The sequence below is a fragment of the Triturus cristatus genome, chromosome 6 (assembly GCF_964204655.1).
Source record: "Triturus cristatus chromosome 6, aTriCri1.1, whole genome shotgun sequence".
Taxonomy (NCBI): Eukaryota; Metazoa; Chordata; class Amphibia; order Caudata; family Salamandridae; genus Triturus; species Triturus cristatus.
In genome coordinates, this window is record NC_140589.1 from 1,254,947,208 (window position 1) to 1,254,970,938 (window position 23,731).

General features: G+C 42.7%; 1 protein-coding gene across 1 annotated transcript in view; it reads right to left on the reverse strand.

The window, feature by feature from the left end:
* The window catches only part of FMN2 (formin 2), a 656,752-nt gene that overhangs the window by 204,143 nt on the left and 428,878 nt on the right, over positions 1-23,731 (reverse strand). The window contains exon 10 of the mRNA XM_085612201.1: positions 6,487-6,616. Within this exon, the coding sequence (XP_085468327.1) occupies positions 6,487-6,616 (130 nt within the window). The remainder of the gene's footprint in view (positions 1-6,486; positions 6,617-23,731) is intronic.

Below are 23,731 nucleotides of genomic sequence, written 5' to 3' on the forward strand. Positions count from 1 at the left end.
TAAAAAAGAGGTACTCAAGAAAAATGTTTATGGTGTACAATATAATTTCATTGCCTGTTTATTTGAAATGCTCACATATTTATTGTGTTTTCTCTTCAATGTATTTTGACTTTTTTAACTCATCAAAAATACAGTATTTAAAATCACAGAAAGGTTCCTAAAAATGATTGGTCAACACATTATCTCACTCTACATTTTAAAGTTATTGCATAGCATAAACCTGAATTTCATACAATAACTTCTATTCATGCTTTTCCTCTATAAAGAACTTGATGAAGGTGAACATACCAAAATAAGCAAATGGTGTTTGGTAGTGCAGCTCAATGGAAATTTTTTTATCACAGGATAGTTATTGTTTAATTTAGATTCAGTACTTTTGTAGTGCTTATTGCCTCAGACTCTAAGAATATGACACTCAAACTTCATCTGGGTTTCCTGAGAACGTTAGGTCTAGATCCCTTTGTTGCTGCAGTGCTAGATAGCAACTCACGCTGCAGCAATACAATTCAGCAAAACCTCAAACAATTAGTAAGAAGCTCTGATTAGAGTTTCAGTGAGCCACAGTGGGTGCAATTGTATGCCTGATCATATAATGATCTTTTCAGAAAATCCCAAAAGGTAAACATGAAGAATTGTATGCAAATTTCAGAGTGTAGCCAGTTCCATTGTATTGGGCAATGCTAAAGATTCACAGCCACCTCTACCCAAACCGGAAAGGATCTAACTCACAGTGTTGTTATCTGAATCCTTCAGTATTCTGTATGAAAATCTGTGAGTGCAGTGGAACAATATGATGGAATACTTTCTGTAAGTGATATAGCAAGTTTTCTTATTTGCAATCTAAAGGCATTTAACTGAAAAGTGCAAAACTTCAATGCTGAATAAACCACACATAAATAATGAAACAATTTGTAGTAGGTAGTCATATTTAGACGTTAAAAGCACACAAACATAATGTGTTGACTTAAGGTAGCCTAACAACTGATGCCATCTTATGTTTCGATTATACACGTTAGAAATAAGAGGCCTGGTTTTCAAACTAAACTGTTGTTTTTGCACAAGACGTTTTTCTCTTTCCTCTGCAGATGATGTACTTCTCTAGAAACCTTCTGTTAGCTAGAGATTAGGCATATGTTATGCATTATTCAACTGATAGTGAGGTTCTCACCAGGATGGCAGGAAACATGATTCGTAGAAAGAACTGTCTGAACCACAAGATTTGATCAAAGTAACAAACCTAGGACAAGATTCCATATTGAATTGTGAAGACGTGAGAAATGAAGGAGTTTACCTGCTCCCAGAGTTTGCTGGAAACTGATTGGTTGATGGAGCAGACAATGTAAGATTTGTTGCTATTGATGTTTGTTAGAATTATATTAGTCTGTGTTCCTTAGATTAGTAAGAGAGAACCAATCAGAGCCCTTCCAGAGATGCTCCATTTTTTCAGGGAGCTTCCCTTTCGCACTCAGAGATTAGGTATGGAGAGCTTGCTGCAGAACATAGGAAGCAGGCGTTAGAGATGCCTGCTGACTTTCAGCTGAGAATACTTTCCAGCTTTTGCTAATTTCCACCGCTTGATTGTCAAGGCTTCATCCTATGCATTTTTATTCTCTCATCAGAACCCTTCATTTGGGTTTCTAAAACTGACACATTACCTTGCCTCTTGAAGAAATTCCCCTTGATGCCTAAAGCCTCATAAATTTAGATAAAGGGTTTTCCCATATGGATCACACTTGCTGCATTTCTCTCTTCTATTTTGTATTCTATCTTCCTTGAAATATCGATTAATGAATTATTTGAATCTGTAATAATGGTGACTACATTTAATACTTACCAAATTAATCAAATGAATTTGAATTAATTTGTTACTAACACTCTTTGAACTCACATCAAATCTATTTATTGATTCTTGCGAAGCGCCAATTGGACTCGACAGTTTATGGTGTTGGATGAAAATGATTGCTTCTTATCATCTCTCCTTTTTGACCAACAAAGGTCCATACGACCAATGGTGGAGGTTATTTAATGATTATACTCGACAGCTGAGAGACAGGAATCCTAGAATAAGGATTTTGAATGCTCAAGGCACTAACTACTTAACAATGGAGATATGCGAAAATATGTTGTGGTATTTTGTTTTGAACAGCAGTACACAATACTCCATGAAATACAAAGCTTCATACTGCAAAATACTAACAAAATTGACTACTTGCCAAAATGTCCCTAAGTAACTTACTGACTGACTTTTTTTGATTAATGAACCGTACAGCTTTATCTTTTTAAAAACGTTTAACATGTTCAATGTGTTTAGAATATGGGCTGTTAAATTATTTACTTTGTTAACTGTAGTTCTAAAGGGTTAACTAACTGCCCCATTAAGTGATCTGAGAGCACTAAGGAGTGAGCTTGTGGGTAGGCGGAATAAGACAATGTATAGAACTGAATAAGGCCCAACCTAAAAAGCTGTCTAATAGTCCCACTGTAGGATTAACACCGATGGCAAAACATAAGAGCTATCCTGTCTACCTCATTAAAATTCATTATAGCCTATGGCACTTATAATAAGGTGTATGCAATATCCACCACATTGTGATGGAATAACCCATCCACAAAACTCTAAATAAGGCCCTTAGTTATGAGTGAGTGTGGCCCTTTGGAAAAGTCCATTCTTAGGAATCTGGCCAGTAGGAATTGTGTATATCAGCCAATCACTACTCATGGTCAACCCTCTACCCAAATGCCGGAATGAAGATGTGTGTCTTCAGGGATCTCCTGCATTTTATGCAGTCATTTTCAAGTTTCATGTCAGTAGGTGAAGAGCTCCATGAGGAGGAGCCCTGGTGATGAAGTGACCGGCCTCCAAATCTTTTGTATTTGAATCAATAACTTAATTTAGGTGACCTGAGGTTCGGATGGTATGACACAAAAAGGCTGGAGATGTATTTCGGAGTTTGGTCATGTAGAGCCTTGTGAACAGTTCCAAAAGTTTTAAAGAAGGACAGTTCTTTCACCGGGAGCCTGTGGAAAGATATGAGAGCAGGGGTAATATGATAACGGCGCCTCAGACCTAGAGCCATGCGAGAAGCCTGGATCTTTTCTCATTGAAGATTGGTGAGGTATGTTTTGAGAAGGCCTGTGCAGAGGCAATTACAGCAATCCTGTATCAGGGCAATTTTGTGGGAGAAGTGTAAATATGGCAGAATTCCTTTCAAGTGCCATAGGTGGAAAAATGGCGACTTGCAAACTGCATTAATCTTTGAAGAGAATGAGAGATCGCTGTTGAAGATCACTCCAAGATTCCCGGCTTGGATCAGCGGAGTTTGGGGTGACACCAAAGCCTTTGGCCATGAGAGGGAGATAGAGAATGGGCTTACTGAACTAAAGGGCAAGCTTTCAGGTTTCTTTTTTTATCCCTGAAGCACAGTCAGTTCTACTGCATCCAACAGTGGATTTTGGAATGGCAATGTAAAAGCTTAGTTAGATTCCCAGGCTCTTCATCAATCTTTAGGAGGAGCAGCATCATCTACACACAATCAGGTATCTGATCATATAGGAAGCCAAGATGGATGTCAGGGGCGCTATGTAGACATCAAATAGGATGGGAGACAAGACAGAGCGTTGTGGTACGTCACAACAGATGCTGACTGTTTTTGATAGGAATGGGTCCATATCAACTTTATAGTCTCATCTGTGTTGGAATGGAGTGATCCTTACCAGCGTTGTACTGTTAATGTCCGCTCTGGTGCACAGTCTTTAAAAGACACCTCATATCAGCCCAGCTCTCTCTGGCCACTGTCCCTCATATCAACAAGACCAGAACAGGAGGAAAGTCCCTCTCCTACCTCGCAGCCAAAGCCTGGAACACTCTCATCCTCCACCTACGGCAATCTCCCACATTGCCCCAGTTCAGGAAGGATCTCAATATCTGGCTCTTCAGATGACCCCAGCACTCAACGGAGCCACTGCCCCTCCACCCCAGCACCCTGAGACCCTCACAGGTGAGTAGTTGTGCTTTAATAACCCTGATTGGTTTACCTATTTTTCTATGGTATTTAATGTGGCAGAGAGATCAAGTAGTATCAACACACAATAGGGTCCGACAAAGATTATCCTTTATGTTTAGTTGGTTTGTTTAAATACTGATTTGTTGCCTAAATCCAGATTGAAATTCACTGAGGAGGCCATTGGTCTCCAGTTGGTGGGAAATTTCGTCAGAGCAAAAGTCTCTATTACCTCAGCAGCACTGCTATGGCCCAAGAAAGGTCTATATACTGGCCATGATACCAGAATCCGCACTTTATTTCTAGGAATGGGTGTAATTATGGCATGTTTAAGTGCCTGGGGATTTCCTCACTGGCTAAGGAGTTGCTTTTATGTGTGTAGTCTAGATTAATAGATTTCTGGTACAATTTACACCAGTGCTTAGGGGTCTACCATCTTGTGCTTACAGTTGCATGAGAATAAGTAGCAAATGTAGGCAACTATTTTATTTTAAATATACCCCATTTCAAGGACAGTATTTGTTTCCTTCTAGAGCTGCAGTACTCTTACAAGTTACACGTAGTTACAAATTGCGAATTTGTTCTCAACTTATTCACAAACTTAGAAAGCCTATAAAAACATACACTAATGATTTCTGCTAGAAGAAAAGCTTTAAATGATAAAATCAGTTATCTTTTGTGATCGATTTAGTGCCGACACAGAGGCATGTCCCGATAAATCCAACATGGAGGCCGCTCCGCTCCGGCTAGGAACTGAACATTGCGTTCTAGCAGCGCAGTTTGAGCTGGACATTCCCTGCCGTCAACCAATGATGAAGTGGGTGGGGCCAGGAACGAGAGAGAGACACCAAACACAGAGAGACTAAATGAGAGGCCGACTGGAGAAGACAGAAAAACCCAAGAGGAGGAAGAAGAGACCATCGTATTGCCAGAGGAGGTGAAGACGCTGGGACTACCCGAGGGAACACCAGGAGCAGAGGAAGACCCAGCCGCAGGAGACTGCTCAGGGAGCAACGTGCCAGAGTCCAGTGCTTCAACAAGAGAATCAGAGGCTGAGACTCTCCTTCCCACGGCCCGGGAGGCTCATGGGTCCAGGCAACTACCTAGCATCCAATTAATTTCTTTTAAGGGCTGGTGGGTGGGTTTACGGGCCAGCTCACCCTGACCCACCGATATCACCTGCACTTACACACCGCACGGTGATAGGGCACTGGTGAAAGGAGCACTATTCCGCAATGGATACCTTTAAGACAGCAGCCTGACCCTATCTTTTGTTTCTTTCATGTTCCGTCCTGATGAGACAAGCCCCAACACCGAAGCAGAAACCAGAGACGGCGGTGTACAAGGACGACAAACGCTTCTCTCTGCTATTTCTCTGTTTTCTTTTGTTTGCTTGTTTTGGGTTCAAGACATTCCTTGCACTCCCTGCTTGCAGTATAGACTGCATTAGGGACTGTATAATCATACCCATTGGCTGCAAAAGCATCTCCCAAGGGGTATTGGGAGTTTAAAAGAATGGAAAGGGGTTCAAATAAACGTCCTTACTCAGAAAACAGAAGGCTCGAGTTCTATCTCATACAGTAAGGGAGGGGTTTGGGGCATCTGGCGTGGCCACATGATTACATCCGAAACCAACAGCCGTTACAAACAGTATCCACTTTATGCTAGCCTGGAAGTTCCTACAGGCTGTTTGGTCATCACTTAATGTAGGTTATCTGAAAAAAAAGAATGTAGTAATAAGTTTGCAGCTCAACACAACCTTTCAAATGCGTGTGAAAGCATCATTCCATACATAAACAGAAAGTGTGTTTTTGGAATGCAAGTTGATGTAACCAAACGTATCACGAAACAGTCACTCTGCTCTCCTGTCATGGTTACCACTATCACTTTGGTGGAAATTTAACACATTGAGCGTTTCACAGGCGGACTGGAACTAATGGGGGCCTTATATTGAGAGCGTAGGGCTGCCGCTGGGCCCTCAAAAAGACTCTCCAGTTCCCTGAAGTTTATTATAGCAGGCACAGAGGTGGTGAGAGAAAGACAGAGGAAGGGGGGAGAAAAAAAGAAAGGAAGGGAACGAGGAAGGGAGCAATAGCTGAAGGGAGGGTTAGATGGCTAGAGCTGTCTCGACCATTTTTACCAGTGCTGCCTCTGGCTCCTAGTCCCGCTCTGACCATTATGGTTTGATATTTAAAACTCATAAGCATCCTTGTTGAAAAAAGCGTATGTTAATGGACCACAAAAGTAACCAGTTACTACTTCTCACAGTCTTCCAAACGTAAAATATTAGCAGATTTGAAGTGTAATATTATTCATATAGGATATTTGTGATTATTCTTCATTATATCTGCTTTGACTCCCTTCAGAAGGGCTTCTTCAAAAAGGCGTACACCGGGACATGCAACAAAGGATGATATATTTCGCCTGTACAGCATTAACATAGGTACAAAAGTATGTAAAAACTGCTAAAGTGCATAAGCCTTACCTCACACACTTTTTTGATCAATTCAAGTTTGCGATTGATAGAGGGAATATTTTCAGAAAATGTTGCCCGGAAAAGGATACAGAAGACACGTTCGGAGAAGTTTGGAATAAGGGAAAGTTCATACAGGAACCTAGTGGGTACAAAGACATAGTTATTTCAGGAATTATTTTAAATATTACCATAACATTCCACATTCTTTTTCTCTGACAATATGTATGTTATTCTCTAAATGACTGTTGGGTATTTTCACCAACCACAAAATAAGTATACACTCTCACAAAAAGGAGACGTTATTGTTCTCATATCTGTAGAAATATAGTGTTATTATATTCATACCAAGGGAATAAATGTTTTATTGCACAAAATACAAACTATAAGAGTAATAGCAGAAGTGTTGGCGGAACATTATCTATAGCAAAATAGTGTTACTGTACGAATACCTATGAACTCATAAGTAGAGAAAATAAATATATTGTACTCCTACCTAACAAAACGTAAGCATATTACTGTACTAATACCTAGAAAAACATCTTTATCTACTCATGCATAAAAATGTGCAAATACCTAAAAAAATAATAGCAGATGTCTTACTGAAATCACACCTTTAGAAAATTGGGTCTGCTCATTTATCCCTACAAAAACACCACACATTATAGAAGTCATGCTCTTGGAAATATACTGCATGGGTTACAGAACCCATGCACGCACAAAGATATTTTCAAATGGATCATTGAAATTCCGCAACATGTACTGTATGGCAATTTCTCAAGTGGTAGGAATACACTTTCCTGAATGTTTAGAGCTTGACAGGGAAACACATTATCTGCCTATGTGCTAAGTTGTATATAACATTTTTTATTCACTTTTTGTTTTAATGCAGTAAGCAGTAAACTTAGCCGTGGACAATGTACTTGCCACTTCCTTGTGCAAGCACTATAGGCGCCATTCTGTCTATTAGCTTCCATAAAATAGTAGAAGGATTGCATTAAAATGAAAACTTATAGTACCCCAACTAACAGATTCATCACTTTGTAATATCACAGGATGATAAATCGATAAACATTTTCTCCTTCATTTGACCTACAATTCACAAGGCCCAGTTTTTCTTGCCAGGTCTGTTCAATTGCTCTTCTAATATTCTCCACACCCTTTGTCACAAAGCCCTATCCTTCCCTGCATGCTTATTTTGCCTTACCATTAAAGTGATTTATGTCTCCCTTGTAAACTAGCAGTATCTTAACAATAGCAAAGCTCTGTGGTGTGTCAGAGGGAGTCCCTACAGTAAACCTCAATGAGCAAAACACTATTTAATAAAAAAACATGTGTCTACCCACTACGTGATCTACAAAGCCTTCTGAGTGCCTTAAGTATCCACTTTTGAACTCTATGACGTGCAACTACTCGCAGACATGATTATGAGCAGCGGCGACTGACCATTTCGTCATTATGAGGCATAACATGGAAACATTGTTAGCTAATTGTAGCATCTGTTTTGCGTTCAGCTAAGACATTTTAAATATATAAAATGGCAAGTGCTGTATGCCCAGTTTAATATTTCTATGTGGTTCACAAAAGGTACTACAAATTTGATGCAACATGCCAGATGTAAGTTCAAGTTCTTTAAAAAAAAAAACTAAGGCATGGTATTAAGGGGCTGATGTACAAAGGTATTTTGCAGTCTCAAAGCCTATTTTGCAGTCTCAAAGCCTGTGATTCACAAAATTACAGGGTTTGCAACCACAAAGTACATTTTTACTATTTACTAAAGCCAAATTACAGGGTTTGCGAACACAAAGTACCTTTTTACTATTCACAAAAGCCCTTCTACCTATCGGAAGAGTCTTTGCGAATCAGAAAAGGTGAATTGTGACCTGTCTATTTTACAAATTAGAGGGAACGTAAAAGGGGCATGCCTGTATTATCTGTGATTAATAATAATCCACATTTGTAAAGCGTGAACAATCACCCGTAAGGGTCTCTAGGCGCTGGGGGCCGTCGGGAAGATTGAGCAAGCTAATGCCCAGAGTCACATGGTGCTGGGCTAATCTGCTGCCGGCGATCGAACCGTGATCCCCCGATCCAGAGTCAGTCGCCCTGCCCGCGGCGCCACACCTCTTGTATGTATCAATGGTTTGTAACCTCAAATGCAGTTTTCATACCACTGATTAGATACCGACACAAACAAAGGGGTGGTATCTGATCCCCAAATGGGAAGATGTCCCTAGGAGATTCATGATGGTATCCTTGGAAGGACCAAGTAGGGTGTGGAAATGTGGATTTTCCTGATCAGTTATGTCCCCTATCTTGGACCCCAACGGTTCTATATGCATGTTACAAATACATGTATGTTCCCTCCAGTTCCAGTTTCTAAGAACGCAAATATATGTGTGTCTACCGTCGACATGTTCTCTGTCAGATCCGCCATCAATGGGCTGGATATTCGATTCCTAAGTATGAAAGGCCACCGACTTTATATGGCTAAGTTACTCCATTTTTACAGTTCAGGCAAGTAGGCCCGATTCTGTCCTCAAAGCCTTTCCCTGCTCTCTGTCTCTGACAGCTTCAGCTTGAGCTCGCATCTGTATCCATGAACTTTGTCCTACTCTCTGTGCAGCTAACGGTGCCTGCCTCGGCCAGTTTTCGCCTGCCTGCCAAGAAGCTGTATTTCACCTTCGAATTATCTATCTTGCTCTTCAGCCGATGCATTCCTGTCTAGTGATTTAGGTAAACATTTCCTTTAGCTCACAAGCAAAGGACTCAGCCTTTCCGTCCTCCTGCAAGTGATTCATAGCCCTGCTGCCATGGAAAGTTTTCTGCCTCTCGCATCTCATATAGACACTTAGGCGTTTGTGCACGCACACAGTCAGTATAGACTAGATTCTGTCCGAAGAGTCCTTCCTTGTGGATAACATAGTTCTTTAAACATAGGATGTTAGATATGATTTGGGATTAGGTTGACTTGACCCCCCAGACTTCTCGTCTCCACATGTAGAGCTAAATGTCAAGTCCCTTCACCCCCTAGTTGCACGTCACTCACACGTCATGCTGCTGCGCGCGCATCTATGCCAAGTATTATCTTATAGATCCACCTATGTCTGATAATCCTAACCAATCATGTTTCTTTTATTCCTTATTACGCCTAGTTTCGATTACGTACCTGTTATGTCACTTTTCTTATCAAATGTTACGCCTTCTACATTCGTTTCATTGTAATGTACTTATTATAAAAATGCATGTCTGTCAATAAAGTATTGTACTTCACTTCCTGAACCCTCGTGGTGACGGAACCTGAAGGCCGCGACTCGAGTCGGCCATTTTGAGTGGAATAAAGCCCATTTAGAAAACCTCTTATACCACGGATTCTGCCTCTTGTTATTTTGAGCTATTTTACTTTATTTTAAGATTCCGTATGAAATTCAGTCCGGTAAAGAAGATTTTATTTACCACATAATGGCGCCCGAATAGGGACACTTTCTCATCTCACGCGCCGGCGGTGCGTTGCAGGCCCGGTCTCCTGCCACAGCTGGACGGACCATAAACGCGTACCAGCAGGATTTCCTGTAAGCTCCCTCCGGTCAAGCGGGGGCGACTGAGGCTGCGATCAACCCAGACGAGGCGGTGAGAAGTGCGAAGTATCCCGACCAGAGCCTAGCTGAGAGAGCAAGATCCGAGGTATACAGAGGCCCACCAGATATTTCGAAATCCCGATGTCCAGAGGGTCCGCTGTCCGCAGTCATCGAGTCCTGTCCATTCTCTGAGGCCTTCCGTTTCAAGGAGCTACTCGGTGAGTACCATCGCCGGGGAGGCGTGTTGACGCGCACATAGGTTGTGCCGGTCAAGACGGATTTGGGTACACAAATCCGGTCTGCACTGTTTAGCAGTGTATATGTACTGTTTAGCAGTATATCAAGTATTCCGAAGTGTGCAGTTATTGTCAAGAATTCAGCGTGGTGATTAGTTAGGCAGACTGTCATCATTGTCGGTCATTGTTAAATGTTTAATGTTTAATGTTTTCAGAAATGTCTTGCATATTGTGGTATGAATGATTGTTCATTGTACACTGTTCATTATTGGGGTTTTTTCGTATTAAGTAAGTTCAAGAGTAAGTATCAGATCAGTTGTCAATATGCCGCTCTTCTCGAAGTTAAGACAGATTACTACCAGAAAAGGGGTGCTTGAAGAAGCAGTTCCTATTCCTCCTAGGGACACTCCAGGGCATTTTATGTACCATAAGCATGGCTTAGATGCCATATTGTTTCTTGATCTATGGGTAGATTATACCAAGGGATTGCCGGAAAGTCAAAGGTGGCCCGTAGCGGGAACCTGGGATGCAGAATGCATCATGAAAGTGGAGGAAGAGTTATGGAAAAGAAAGGTCAGACAATCACAGAAAGACGCTGTTGAGTTATGGCGTAAAGAATCTCATAGACGAACAGAAAAAGCACGTAGACAAGAAGAGAGGAGTAAAGAAAGTTCAAATAAAGTTCAAGAAAATCTATTAATTAAGGAAGGTATCCGAGTGAAATCAGAACAAGTAAATAGACAAAGAAATGCTCTTATGAATGGTATGTATCCCCTTCTAGCCGAAGGACTACCTAAGGCTGCTCCAGAGATGCCAAAAGACTTGCCACCCCCATTATTTCCAATTAAGGTACATCCAAAGGGGCATCCCAGAACCGCAGAAGATGTTTTTCTTTCCTCATATCTAGACGACGCAGCTCCCGAGTATGCTAACGCCGCACCACATAGACCGTCTGGTGTAGGGGTTCAACGTCAGGATCAGGTATCTGTCCCCGTGCAACAGCAAGTCCCGACACAAGCTTCGGCAAGCACATCTGTTTCCGCATCTGTCTCCGCAGTCGACTCTACAGAGGTATCGACACCCATAGTTGCTGTGTCACGTTCAACGAACCCATTCACACCCGACGCCCCAGATGGGGCCACGGGAGGTGCTAGCATTACCTTTACACCACCTAGAATAAATAAACTTGTCTTTCAAGAGTCAGCACATTCACGTACACCTAAATTCGTAAGTGAACGTACGCTTAAGGAACTCCTTGTAAATTGTAGATATGACCCGGTGGTTGGTAAAGAGGACGAAATGGTCCTGGCATCATTACGTATCAGGCGAGCCGCAGAGTATTTAGCAAGGTTACCAGGAATGACTACGCATCTAGATAACATATATCATTTTGTTCAAACAGGACGAGATCCAGGATGTATTAACAGAGCTATGGAATTCCAGAAAGTAGAAATACAGGGGGAACTGTTGCGTTTCCTCATAAACTGTGTGATCAGAAATCAAGACCGCCCGGGGGTAGAGCCGAATGCAATGCTTATTCTTACAAGATGGAGTCAGAATATATCAGAAGGGAGACACGATAAGCAAAATTGTATAATAGCCATGTGCCGAAAAATCCGTAAAGAAATAGAGCGTATTCATGAAGAAAGATTGGGAACAGACGAGTTTGAGCAAGATGAAGTGTCCGAATCAGGGAATTCCGCAAGACAGTCAGAGACCATAGCCTATGTAGGCAGAGGAGGATCCTGTGATAATGCTAGATGTTTTTCTGATCCCATACACTCAGTATGCCCAAATAATAGCAGAACGTATCCGACGCCTATAATAAATCTGAAGTCTCCTGAACATTCGTTTCAAGCCGCAGATAAAATACTACGAGAACGAAGGGGTTACCACCTCCTCGATTCCATGGATGAGCAAGAATTAGCCAGATCAGCCGTTCACTGGATTGACAGTCCTGAAAAATACGGTGATGAGACCGTAGCACACACGTTTTTTTAATCTCAGTACAGATGAACAACGTTTAGCTGGAATCTATATGATTCAGCAACTCCTCATATTATATAAGAGCCAACATGCTGACCCTGGTCCTTTACCTGATATATTAACGGAACTACTCACGAACAGATGGAGAGGTTCTAGTAACAAGCTAATTAAAGAGATATTAGTGTCACGTAAGCAGTATGTCCTTTTTGTAAGTCCGGATTCTCTCTCGCTGCCCCGCAGAGAAAGAGCGCCGTACTATATGGATAGACAAAATCCCCTACGAGAAGTGCACCCAATAAAAGGCGAAGACAATGAGTTTCACCGTGTATTTGTTTACACACCCATATCAAAAATGGAATTATTAGAAATGAAAAAAGTAGTACCTAGTCATGACAAAGACCCAGCGGGTTTCCACCGAGAAATTAAAGACATGTTACTGATGGGAGAGTACACCTTTCCTGATATTATGACGATATTAAAGGTGCTTTTGCCTGCTGGCATTTATGAAAAACTGAAAGAAAAAGAGTGGGAAGTGGGTGACCAAAAGATAGACTGGACAGCATTAGCAGAGGAAGAAAGGGGCCGAACTGCAGGTTCAGGGCTCGGGGATAAAGTTAAACTGTTACCAGGTTTACTAGTACAGGTACTGCCACGTTTATTAACTACAAAAAAGGAAGATTGGGGTGCAATCACAGCCTGCAAACAAAAGCAAGATGAAGACACAAGCGATTATTATGCTCGATTTGAAAAATGTTTTGGTATAAATAGTGGTATAAAAGCAAGTAGTGACTCATATCCACATTTATTTGTGACAAAATTAGTGGAAAATGCATTGCCTCCAGTAAAGAATAGAATATTGAAATTCGAGAGTACCTGGCAAAGTAACACTCCGTCGCAAATGCTACAAATGTTACAGTATCATCACAATAGAATTAGGGATGAACAAGAACACGAGCATAGACGCATGAAGGATACAAAAATGAAAATGCTAGTTTCTCAGACAGTACCAGCAGATGGTCACAAAAAGGGTGTGACACATTCTGGTGATTCTGCAGTTCCTGTAAAGGGAACCTGCAATTACTGTAAACAACTGGGCCATTATGTACACGATTGTCCAGTCCTGAAACGTAATATAGCTACAGGTATTGCAAAGGAGAGACCACGATTAGTTAGACAAGATCAGAATGAACAAGGAGCTATGCAGCATGGACAGTCCATGCCAGTTCAACAACAGTCCATGCCAGCCTCACAGCAACCCATACAGTTTGTGCCAGCTGCACCACCGTTGCCTGCTACTGCCACACAAACCACAACACGACAAATGTATCAGACTGCACAGTATGAATACCCTGAGTATCAGCGTTACGCATGAACCAGCCTAGAGAGGGAAGTTGACTTACCGCTTATCGAGATTCCTGTAGATCAAGAAGGACCTTATGTACATAGTGAATTATTAGGTCAAGATAGAAAATTCTTACTCGATACAGGGGCAAGTCGAACAACCATAAAACGTAGTGAAGTTCCAGGGGCACCCCTCTCAGGCTCTCAAAATGTTTCCCTTGGTTTTTCAGGAAAACCTATTGTTAATGAAGTATCACAGCCTCTACCACTTACGATAGGACCTTTGACACGAACTACAGATTTATTGCTTACTAAATCATGCCCAGAAAATCTGTTAGGAATTAAAACTCTGAAAGCACTAGGAGCCATAATATGTTGTTCTCCGGAAGGAGTAAGGTTGTTTTTACGTGATTTTAAAGGTCACTATGTGTCTAGAGACATGGATCCCCGACTACAGACTTTACCAGTACATCTATGGGCACAAGGCCCTACGGATGTTGGCTGCATGAACATTACACCCTATCGAGTCACACTGAAAGCAGGAGTGGTACTACCACGAATGCGACAATACAAGTTACCGCATGATGCTGTAGTGGCTTTGCTGAAAATCATTGATGAGCTGATTGCCCAGGGAGTAGTTGTAGAAACAGACTCCAATGTATGTAATTCACCGATAATTCCGATTCTTAAACGAACTGATCCTACTGCCCCACCAGTGTACCGATTGGTTATTGATTTGCGTGAACTAAACAAGTGCATTGTACCACAATTCCCTGTGGTCCCTGATATATCATCATTGTTGACAGCAATTGATTCCGAAGCAACATTCTTTACTGTAATCGATCTCAAGAATGCCTTTTTCAGCGTCCCAATAGATCCGGAAAGCCAATACTTGTTCGGATTCAGTTTAAATGGGCGCAGCTTTAAATTCTCACGCGCTCCCCAAGGATTCACAGAAAGCCCCAGCATCTACAGCCAAGCACTGAAACGAGAACTTGACAGTATCCACATGCCAGTCAATACTGCACTGCTTCAATATGTCGATGATCTGCTGATCACAGCGAGAAGCGAGCCAGAATGTGAAAAAGCTTCTCTGACAGTTTTACATTTCCTAGCCGACAAGGGGCACAAGGTGTCTCCTTCTAAGCTGCAATTCTGTGTCCAGCGAGTTATTTATCTTGGTCACTCGCTGTCCAAGGAGGGAAGGCAGCTTACACCAGATCGCATCCAGTTAATTGCTAACATGTCAATACCCCAGACACAAAAGGAGGTGCGGGCTTTCATAGGCCTCACTTCATATTGTAGGCAGTGGATCCCTCAGTACGCATTTCTAGCAAAACCACTCATTCAGTTAACCACACAGGAGGCAGCCACATCGACTGTTCTCCCTTGGACTCAGGAACATACACAAGCTTTTGAAAGCCTAAAGGAAGCTTTATGTCAAGCACCTGTTTTAGCAACACCATGTTATAGCAAACATTTTACACTCTTTGTTACAGAACGCGAAGGTACTGCCTTGTCAGTACTCACTCAGGATCAAGCAGGATCACGCAAGCCATGTGCTTATTTTTCCAGTACATTAGATCCCGTAGCTCAGGCTTTGCCTGCATGCCTGAAATCAGTGGCAGCGACAGCTTTAGCAATCAGACAAAGCAATGCCATAGTATTAGGACACCCATTGACAGTACAAGTACCACATGCAGTAGAGGTTCTTGTGAACCGAACACAAACACAACACTTGACCATAGCAAGACTTACCGGTTATGAACTGACATTGTTTCAACCACACATAGAGATCCGACGGTGTAATACATTGAATCCTGCTACACTATTACCTGTAATTGGAACAGACCCACTAGCTCATGATTGTGTTGAAATCATTGAAATAAAGACGAAACCTAGACAAGACTTGACAGACGTTCCATTGTTAGATCCAGACCTGACGTTGTATGTAGACGGATCGTGCATGAGAACAAATACAGGAGATTTAGTGACCGCGTATGCAGTCACAACAGACACTGAAGTTATTGAGACAAATTGTATAGATACTTTGTCAGCCCAAGCAGCAGAACTTATTGCTCTAACACAAGCCTGTATTCAAGCCACAAATAAGAAAGTTAATGTATACACTGACTCACGTTATGCATTCGGAGTTGTACACGACTTCGGCGTGCTGTGGCGAGAGAGAGGTTATTTAACCTCCCATGGTGCCCACATTCAGCACGGACCCCTCATTCATGCTTTGTTAGACGCAATACATCTACCCACTGCTATATCGATTATGAAATGTAAAGCACACACGAAGGTTACTGATACCATTTCTCAAGGCAATGATTTAGCTGACAGAACAGCTAAACAGACTGCTCAGAATCGCACATTAGACATGACAAAGCCAATAGTTCAGACACCAACACAGTGTATGACAATTAAGGATCCCGCACTTGACGTAATTGACATACAGACACATGCCACAGCAGAAGAAATAAAGAAGTGGACTGAACTAGGAGGGATCCAGACAGATCAAGGATGGATGACGAAGGAGAAATCTGTATGGTTTCTCCCTGATTCCATGGTTCAAGCCATTATAGCTACAGTTCACAGTCCAGCACATTTAGGAGAGAAGGCTATGCTAGACAGCATTCAGCATATTTGGTTCAACAAACATTTACGAGCAGCAGCTAAACAAAAAGTTCGTACCTGTATGATATGTTGTCAGTTTAATCCAGGAAAGAGTGTTCCCGTAGAGCAGGGTGGATTTCAGCCTCCTGACCATCCTTTTGAAGTCCTCCAGATGGATTATATTCAGATGGAACGTTGTCGAGGATTCAAATATGTTCTCGTAGTTGTCTGCGCTCTCTCCCGTTGGACAGAGGCGTATCCCGTATCAGATTACACTGCCCCGACTACTGCCAAGCAGCTAGTTCGAGAATTCTTCCCACGGTACGGTTTACCACGTGTTGTATATTCAGATAACGGCCAGCCTTTCTCATCCGAATTAATGAAACATGTCTCGCTTTTGTTGGGATATCAGTGGAAATTCCACTGTGTCCGACACCCCGAGGCAGCAGGTCTCGTGGAACGACATAATCAACTTTTAAAAATCAGACTGTCTAAAATATGTCAGGAAAAAGGTGTGGACTGGATAGTAGCTTTACCAGTTGCGCTATTTTACATGAGGATGGTAGCACACTCTCGAACAGGGCTATCACCTTATGAGGTGATCTTTGGTAGACCACCGAATATGTGGGGGACGCCTATACCCCGTAAAATAACTGATGTTGACTGTAATATGCTGACAGATTACCTGGCTTCCTTGATGTCTGCACTACAATCTTGTCGTTCACAGGTAGTCGCAGCTTTTCCCGACAACACCGAGGTGAAACCTCATGATGTAATTCCCGGCGATTATGTTCACGTCAGGAATTTTGATCGGAAAACCCAACTGGAGCCAAGGTGGAGGCTTCCTGAGTTGGTCCTGCTGACAACCAGAACAGCTGTGAAGACCGAAGGGAGAAAAGGCTGGGTGCATTCCAGCCATATAAAGAAATTTCATGGACTTCCTCCTGACACAAACAGTACTCCTCGTGTGTCTTCCCCCATTGACTCAAAGCTACCTTTGGCTGAGGCCAGTAGCACCGAACTCTATAAGCAGAAACTCAGGTCCAGATCCAAACTGTCGGACGATTTGATTGTTTAAGTCCTCTCCAAGGTGAAGCGGTTGAATCTGTCCCGACATGTATCCCTTAGGTCTGAATGATGTAGAGTCCAGAATCATAATAAAACGACATGCTTATTGTAAATTACTGCGTAGCCACTGTATTGTGACTTTATTAATTTTGTTTTCCTTGAGTTTTTTAATAGTTACTGCAAGCATATTGTTGCATATGTATTATCCTGTTTCTAAACGTGCTTTCAATATAACTGATGAACATTCTTTTAGTGAATTACCCCCACATGAGTTGTCCTATAGACTTGCGCTGCGCAACAACACCTTCATTAGTATGTTACATCATTCCCATCAGACTAGTAATGCCACCAATTGTTGGGTGTGTGGCCGACTCCCTCCCTATCAGAATAACAAAGGAGTTCTGCCTTTCTTTCCACATCCGTTCACACACAATGGCTCCTGTGGAGCATGGTTTAGTTTATTAAATTCCATAGACCCAGACACAGCAGTTTATCAACAACATTGGATATGGGGAAATCTGAATCTAGTTTTATTCAAAGTCTGTCACCCTAATAAGGAGGGTCACCCCAGTAGAACAGGAACTGATTTAGAAAATGAAGTGTATAAATTAGGTAATTTTACGCCTAATCTTATGATTTTGAATGTCAAAACCGAAGTTGAACTAATTCTGCCCACTATGTCAGTATTTCCAGTTAAGGGTGAATTATGTGTAAGAAAAGTTGGTTCCATACACATGGGCCATAGCCAATGCGTTACTACAGTAGAATATAGTGATCAAGGTAAATCTTCATTTAGAGCTTCTCGCCATTCTTACTTTATATGTGGTCAGACTGCATATATGCGTCTGCCTCTAGATTGGGATGGTACCTGTTACATAGCATTCCTTTTGCCACCTGTTTTTCTAGCTCCCCCTGATTATTATCGAAATGTTCATTTAGTACACAATAGAGAGCGAAGAGATCTCCCAGTTGTCGATTATACTGAGACGGCATGGGACAAGTATGTAGATTTCAATAAAGGTATCTTTCCCTATATAGGTACAATATCAAATAGTAAGCTGATACGCAGACTAACCAAGACTCTTGAAGCTGTAGTAAACGAGACTATAGCCGCCCTAGGCAATCTGACAGAAGAACAATCAGTGATGAGAATTGTTGTTCTCCAGAATCGTCTTGTCCTTGACGTCATCCTGGCCGATAGGGGCGGAGCTTGCAGGGTCATCGGATCCAGCTGCTGCATATTTATACCAGAAAATTCGCCATCTGTATATAAAGCTATAACACGCCTTCATAAGATTGTGAGCCAGATACACGAGAATCCAGACACTTGGACGTGGTCCGGGTGGTTTTGGAGTGTGATATCAGCCTGGGGATGGAGAGTTCTATCCTTCCTAGGTATTGGCCTTCTTATGCTTTTCAGTTGTTGTTTATGCCTGCAATGTGGACCAGCGATTTGTGGTCTGTGTGCCACATCATGCATTCCATATCACAGTTCTCGTTCAAAACACCGGAAGAAGAAGGAAGAAGAAATGATGCTCCATGAGCAAATCGATGGAATGATGAAGATTGATATCTCTTAAAGGGCAAGTAGGGGACAAGGAGGGAATGTGGAAATGTGGATTTTCCTGATCAGTTATGTCCCCTATCTTGGACCCCAACGGTTCTATATGCATGTTACAAATACATGTATGTTCCCTCCAGTTCCAGTTTCTAAGAACGCAAATATATGTGTGTCTACCGTCGACATGTTCTCTGTCAGATCCGCCATCAATGGGCTGGATATTCGATTCCTAAGTATGAAAGGCCACCGACTTTATATGGCTAAGTTACTCCATTTTTACAGTTCAGGCAAGTAGGCCCGATTCTGTCCTCAAAGCCTTTCCCTGCTCTCTGTCTCTGACAGCTTCAGCTTGAGCTCGCATCTGTATCCATGAACTTTGTCCTACTCTCTGTGCAGCTAACGGTGCCTGCCTCGGCCAGTTTTCGCCTGCCTGCCAAGAAGCTGTATTTCACCTTCGAATTATCTATCTTGCTCTTCAGCCGATGCATTCCTGTCTAGTGATTTAGGTAAACATTTCCTTTAGCTCACAAGCAAAGGACTCAGCCTTTCCGTCCTCCTGCAAGTGATTCATAGCCCTGCTGCCATGGAAAGTTTTCTGCCTCTCGCATCTCATATAGACACTTAGGCGTTTGTGCACGCACACAGTCAGTATAGACTAGATTCTGTCCGAAGAGTCCTTCCTTGTGGATAACATAGTTCTTTAAACATAGGATGTTAGATATGATTTGGGATTAGGTTGACTTGACCCCCCAGACTTCTCGTCTCCACATGTAGAGCTAAATGTCAAGTCCCTTCACCCCCTAGTTGCACGTCACTCACACGTCATGCTGCTGCGCGCGCATCTATGCCAAGTATTATCTTATAGATCCACCTATGTCTGATAATCCTAACCAATCATGTTTCTTTTATTCCTTATTACGCCTAGTTTCGATTACGTACCTGTTATGTCACTTTTCTTATCAAATGTTACGCCTTCTACATTCGTTTCATTGTAATGTACTTATTATAAAAATGCATGTCTGTCAATAAAGTATTGTACTTCACTTCCTGAACCCTCGTGGTGACGGAACCTGAAGGCCGCGACTCGAGTCGGCCATTTTGAGTGGAATAAAGCCCATTTAGAAAACCTCTTATACCACGGATTCTGCCTCTTGTTATTTTGAGCTATTTTACTTTATTTTAAGATTCCGTATGAAATTCAGTCCGGTAAAGAAGATTTTATTTACCACAAGGGGACCAACACCTGCTCGCCCCACGGTCTTCCCAAACAGGAATCTTTTTCTTGAAAGCAGCGCTGGTCCTTTTAATGGATATAGGTTGATTTACAGCAAAATGTTTCACATTTGGGAATGCAAACACAGGGCCTACAGTCTACTGTCCATTCCAGACCTATCCCATGTGCAGCCAATCACAGGGGGTTACAAACTGCGACCTCCCTAATTGATATTCATTAGGCAGGTCAACTTGTCATCCCTTGCAAATGTACATTTTGTATGTGATTTATTAGTACACCGGTCGCATCACAAACTGCATTTCCATTCGCAAACCAGTCGGCGTGCAACTTGCACATCCCTGGCTTGTGAATGGGAATAGTACATCAGGCATCTAACCCCTTATCCCACTTTTCCAGTTGTATGCTTCTCACATCAATTGCATACAGAAACATTTGTTTGCGTTCTACTGAATGTTGTGTTTTATTTTTTACAGAAATCATTTTGCTGATTTTAATTTATTTCTTAATCCCTTCTTTATATGATTCTACTTCAGTGAATTTTTAAATGCATCCCTGCCACAGGTGCATTTTTAGCTCTGGCCTACATAAACCTTTCCTTGTCTGCCAGCCTCTTATAATCAACAAAATGACTACATAATAATAATACCTACATATTTTTATTACCTACATATTAAAGCAGCTTTGAGTCCGCCCCTTTTAGTCATTGCTTTGTTGAAATGTTATTCACATTCCTGATCCACCAATAAACAAAATACATAGAGTGAGGGAATGGGTCATCCCTCTTCAGTCACTAGCTTTGTTTCTGGTGCCGTTCACATTTGGACTGGCTGTAGCGGGCACCAGGCATTACCCTGGTGTGTCGCCAGGGTGGGGGCCGGTTTTGGACCCCTGGGGGACCGTGTTTGTTAGAGGGGGCGGTTTTGCAGCATAACTGCAATATCTGCCCACTGTAACAAAAACCAGCAGTGAGACGGAATTGGTTCGCTAGCAAACTTCCCCTCCCCTCCCCAGGACGCCCCAGCTGTTTGCCAGAGCCGGTTTCGGTTCCCAGTCCTGCCTTGCATTTGGATCTGCAGTGTGAGTGACCATATTTTGCTGATTTCATTTCATTCCATTTCATACCGTCTATGGAAAAGGCATGCACTACAAGAGACACTGGCTCATTTTGCAGACACTACACCGGCCACAGCTCAAGCAGTAGGTAGATTGTTGTGTAGACCCAGCACAAGTAGGAGACCCGCTTGTAGAAGCAATTATGCTGCTCAGTGCCAGAGTGACCTCTGAAACGTTGTCCGTCACTTCACTGCAATTGTGACTCTGGTCTTCTTTATAGGGTCCATGCATGAGCGGGATGCGATTCCACCCCATCAGCACCACTCCAACCTGATGCTTAGGGAGAGCTTGGGAATCTTTCTCAGACCTGTTCACCAACTTGCCAGCAGCACTGTTAGCAGCAGCAGTACCTCGGTACTCAGAGTTGGGCATCTCATAGCATCCCTCTGCACCACGCCTGCTTTTCATGCTTCATGCATAACTGTCAGCCCCTTGGACCGCCCACCTTCACGCTCTAAATATGAACACTACACCTTTCCTTCCCAAACTAACATGCCTCGTCTTTCAGTGTTCGCATATTATGCCAGTCCAGCTACACAAGGCTGCGTCCATTCTGCATTTGCTCATAGTTGAGCTCAGTGAAGAAATACATGACAAGGTTTCATGCAATCAGGACTTTGGTGGCCTGGGCTCAGCATACACGGTTTCCTCCTCGTCAGCCATCATACTTGATTTCTGTTGCCCATCACCACAAGCTTCTCATGCAAACATTCAATTGGCAACTCCAGCACGGTGCGTATAATCCATGACTGATCAGAGGCAAAAACAAGCTGAGGTCTGCTTCCGTTTCAATGACCCCCAATCAATTCATAGATAAACCACCCTCTTCTCTGCCAGCCACCCCACCTGCACCTGTACTTTCTACCAATTCCAGGCCTCCCTCCTGAGCTCCTCATAGGCTACTGAGACTTCAGTGCTTGCCTCAGTCTAGGGCACAGGCAGACATGGCACCGCACAGGCGTGATTGGTTTTCCTGCTACTGTCAGGGATGAAAACATGTTCACTTTGCGCGTAAAACTTGAGTCGCCGACTTTTAATTAATCTTGTCATGCGTGTTTTACCATTGATTCCAGCAAGAAGAGTTTTGTGTGGATGTTTCCTCACTAAGAGTAGCTTTGTATCTTCAAACAACAATCTCTGCCCTGATTTTGAGATTTTGGAAATGGCTATGTTTTGCACTTTGGCATCTTACCATGGAGGGTTTATCAAGTGCCTCTGTTCTCAACACCAAAACTTCACTCTTTCAGGGGGGTCGGACTGGGAGAAAAAGGAGGGATGGGCACCAAAACAAAAGTGGCCCCGATTAGAGAACCATGTAGCTAAAACAAGTAGGCCACTTTTGCAAATCAGGCCACTTTTGAGCCTGTAAAGAGACGTTGTATGGGTATTTTTTACAAGTTATGGGGGGCTGCATACCTTTGTGTTTGCTGCAGGCAAAGTTTAAAGTAATATCAGGGAAATGAACAGTAAAAGCGGCCCCCCTGGCAATAAAATCGGCCCACAAACTGCTAAAGAAACTGTTCACAGGGCCGGCTTTAGAGCTGGTGGTGCCCGGTGTGAGAATAATTTCTGGCGCCCCCACACCACATGAACGCCTCCTCGGATTCTCTCACTACGACCGGTCATAAGTGCCCCTCATCTCTCCAATCATAAGTTTCTGCTAAACACAGCTGAGGTCGGCACCCCCTCCACAGGCCAGCACCCAGTGTAGCCGCACTAGTCGCATTGCCCTAAAGCCTGCCCTGTCTGTTTACAAACTGATGTATCACACTATCCCATCGGGCACTGCCTAATAGACTGATAGCAGGCCAGTGGGACCCTGTGTTTAAAAAAATACACTTAATAATGGCGACAATGCCTCTAGCGTAGCTAGCGTTAACCCTCCACCACCAGACAAGGGTGTGCAATGGCCTGTGGATTACAATGTGGGCCAGATGCACAACCTGCCAAATAGTGCTTCGCAAATTGCGTCGCATTTGCGACTCGCAATTTGCCAGGTGCTATTTGGCATGTAGAACAGTGTGTTTAACACTGTTTGTGATTCCCAATGGGCTCGCAAATTGCGAGGCTCATGAATATTAATGAGACACTCGCAATTTGCGAGCCCATTGGAATGACAGGCCATCCCAGGGATGGTGGCCTGCTGGGCTCAGCAGACCTCTATGTCTGGGACAGCTTTTAAATCTAGCAGCTTTTTTTTTTTATGCAGACCGTTTTCCTTAAAGAAAAACGGGATGCATTTAAAAAAATTAAAATAAAACGTTTTTGTTTAATTTTTTAAGGGCAGGCAGTGGTCCCTGGACCACTGCCTGCCCTTGAATAATAATATTGGATGCATGTGCAAAGGGAAAGGGGTCCACTGGGGGCCCCTTCTCATTTGCGAATGCATAACCACCTTGTAGTAATCAACTCCACGCTGGTAGGATGTAGATCAATGTAGGTTTATTCAGGTAAGTAAACAGGTATCATAAAGTCTCATCAGCAGGTCTATAAAATGCTGTAGGGCAGCCCCACCAGGAGC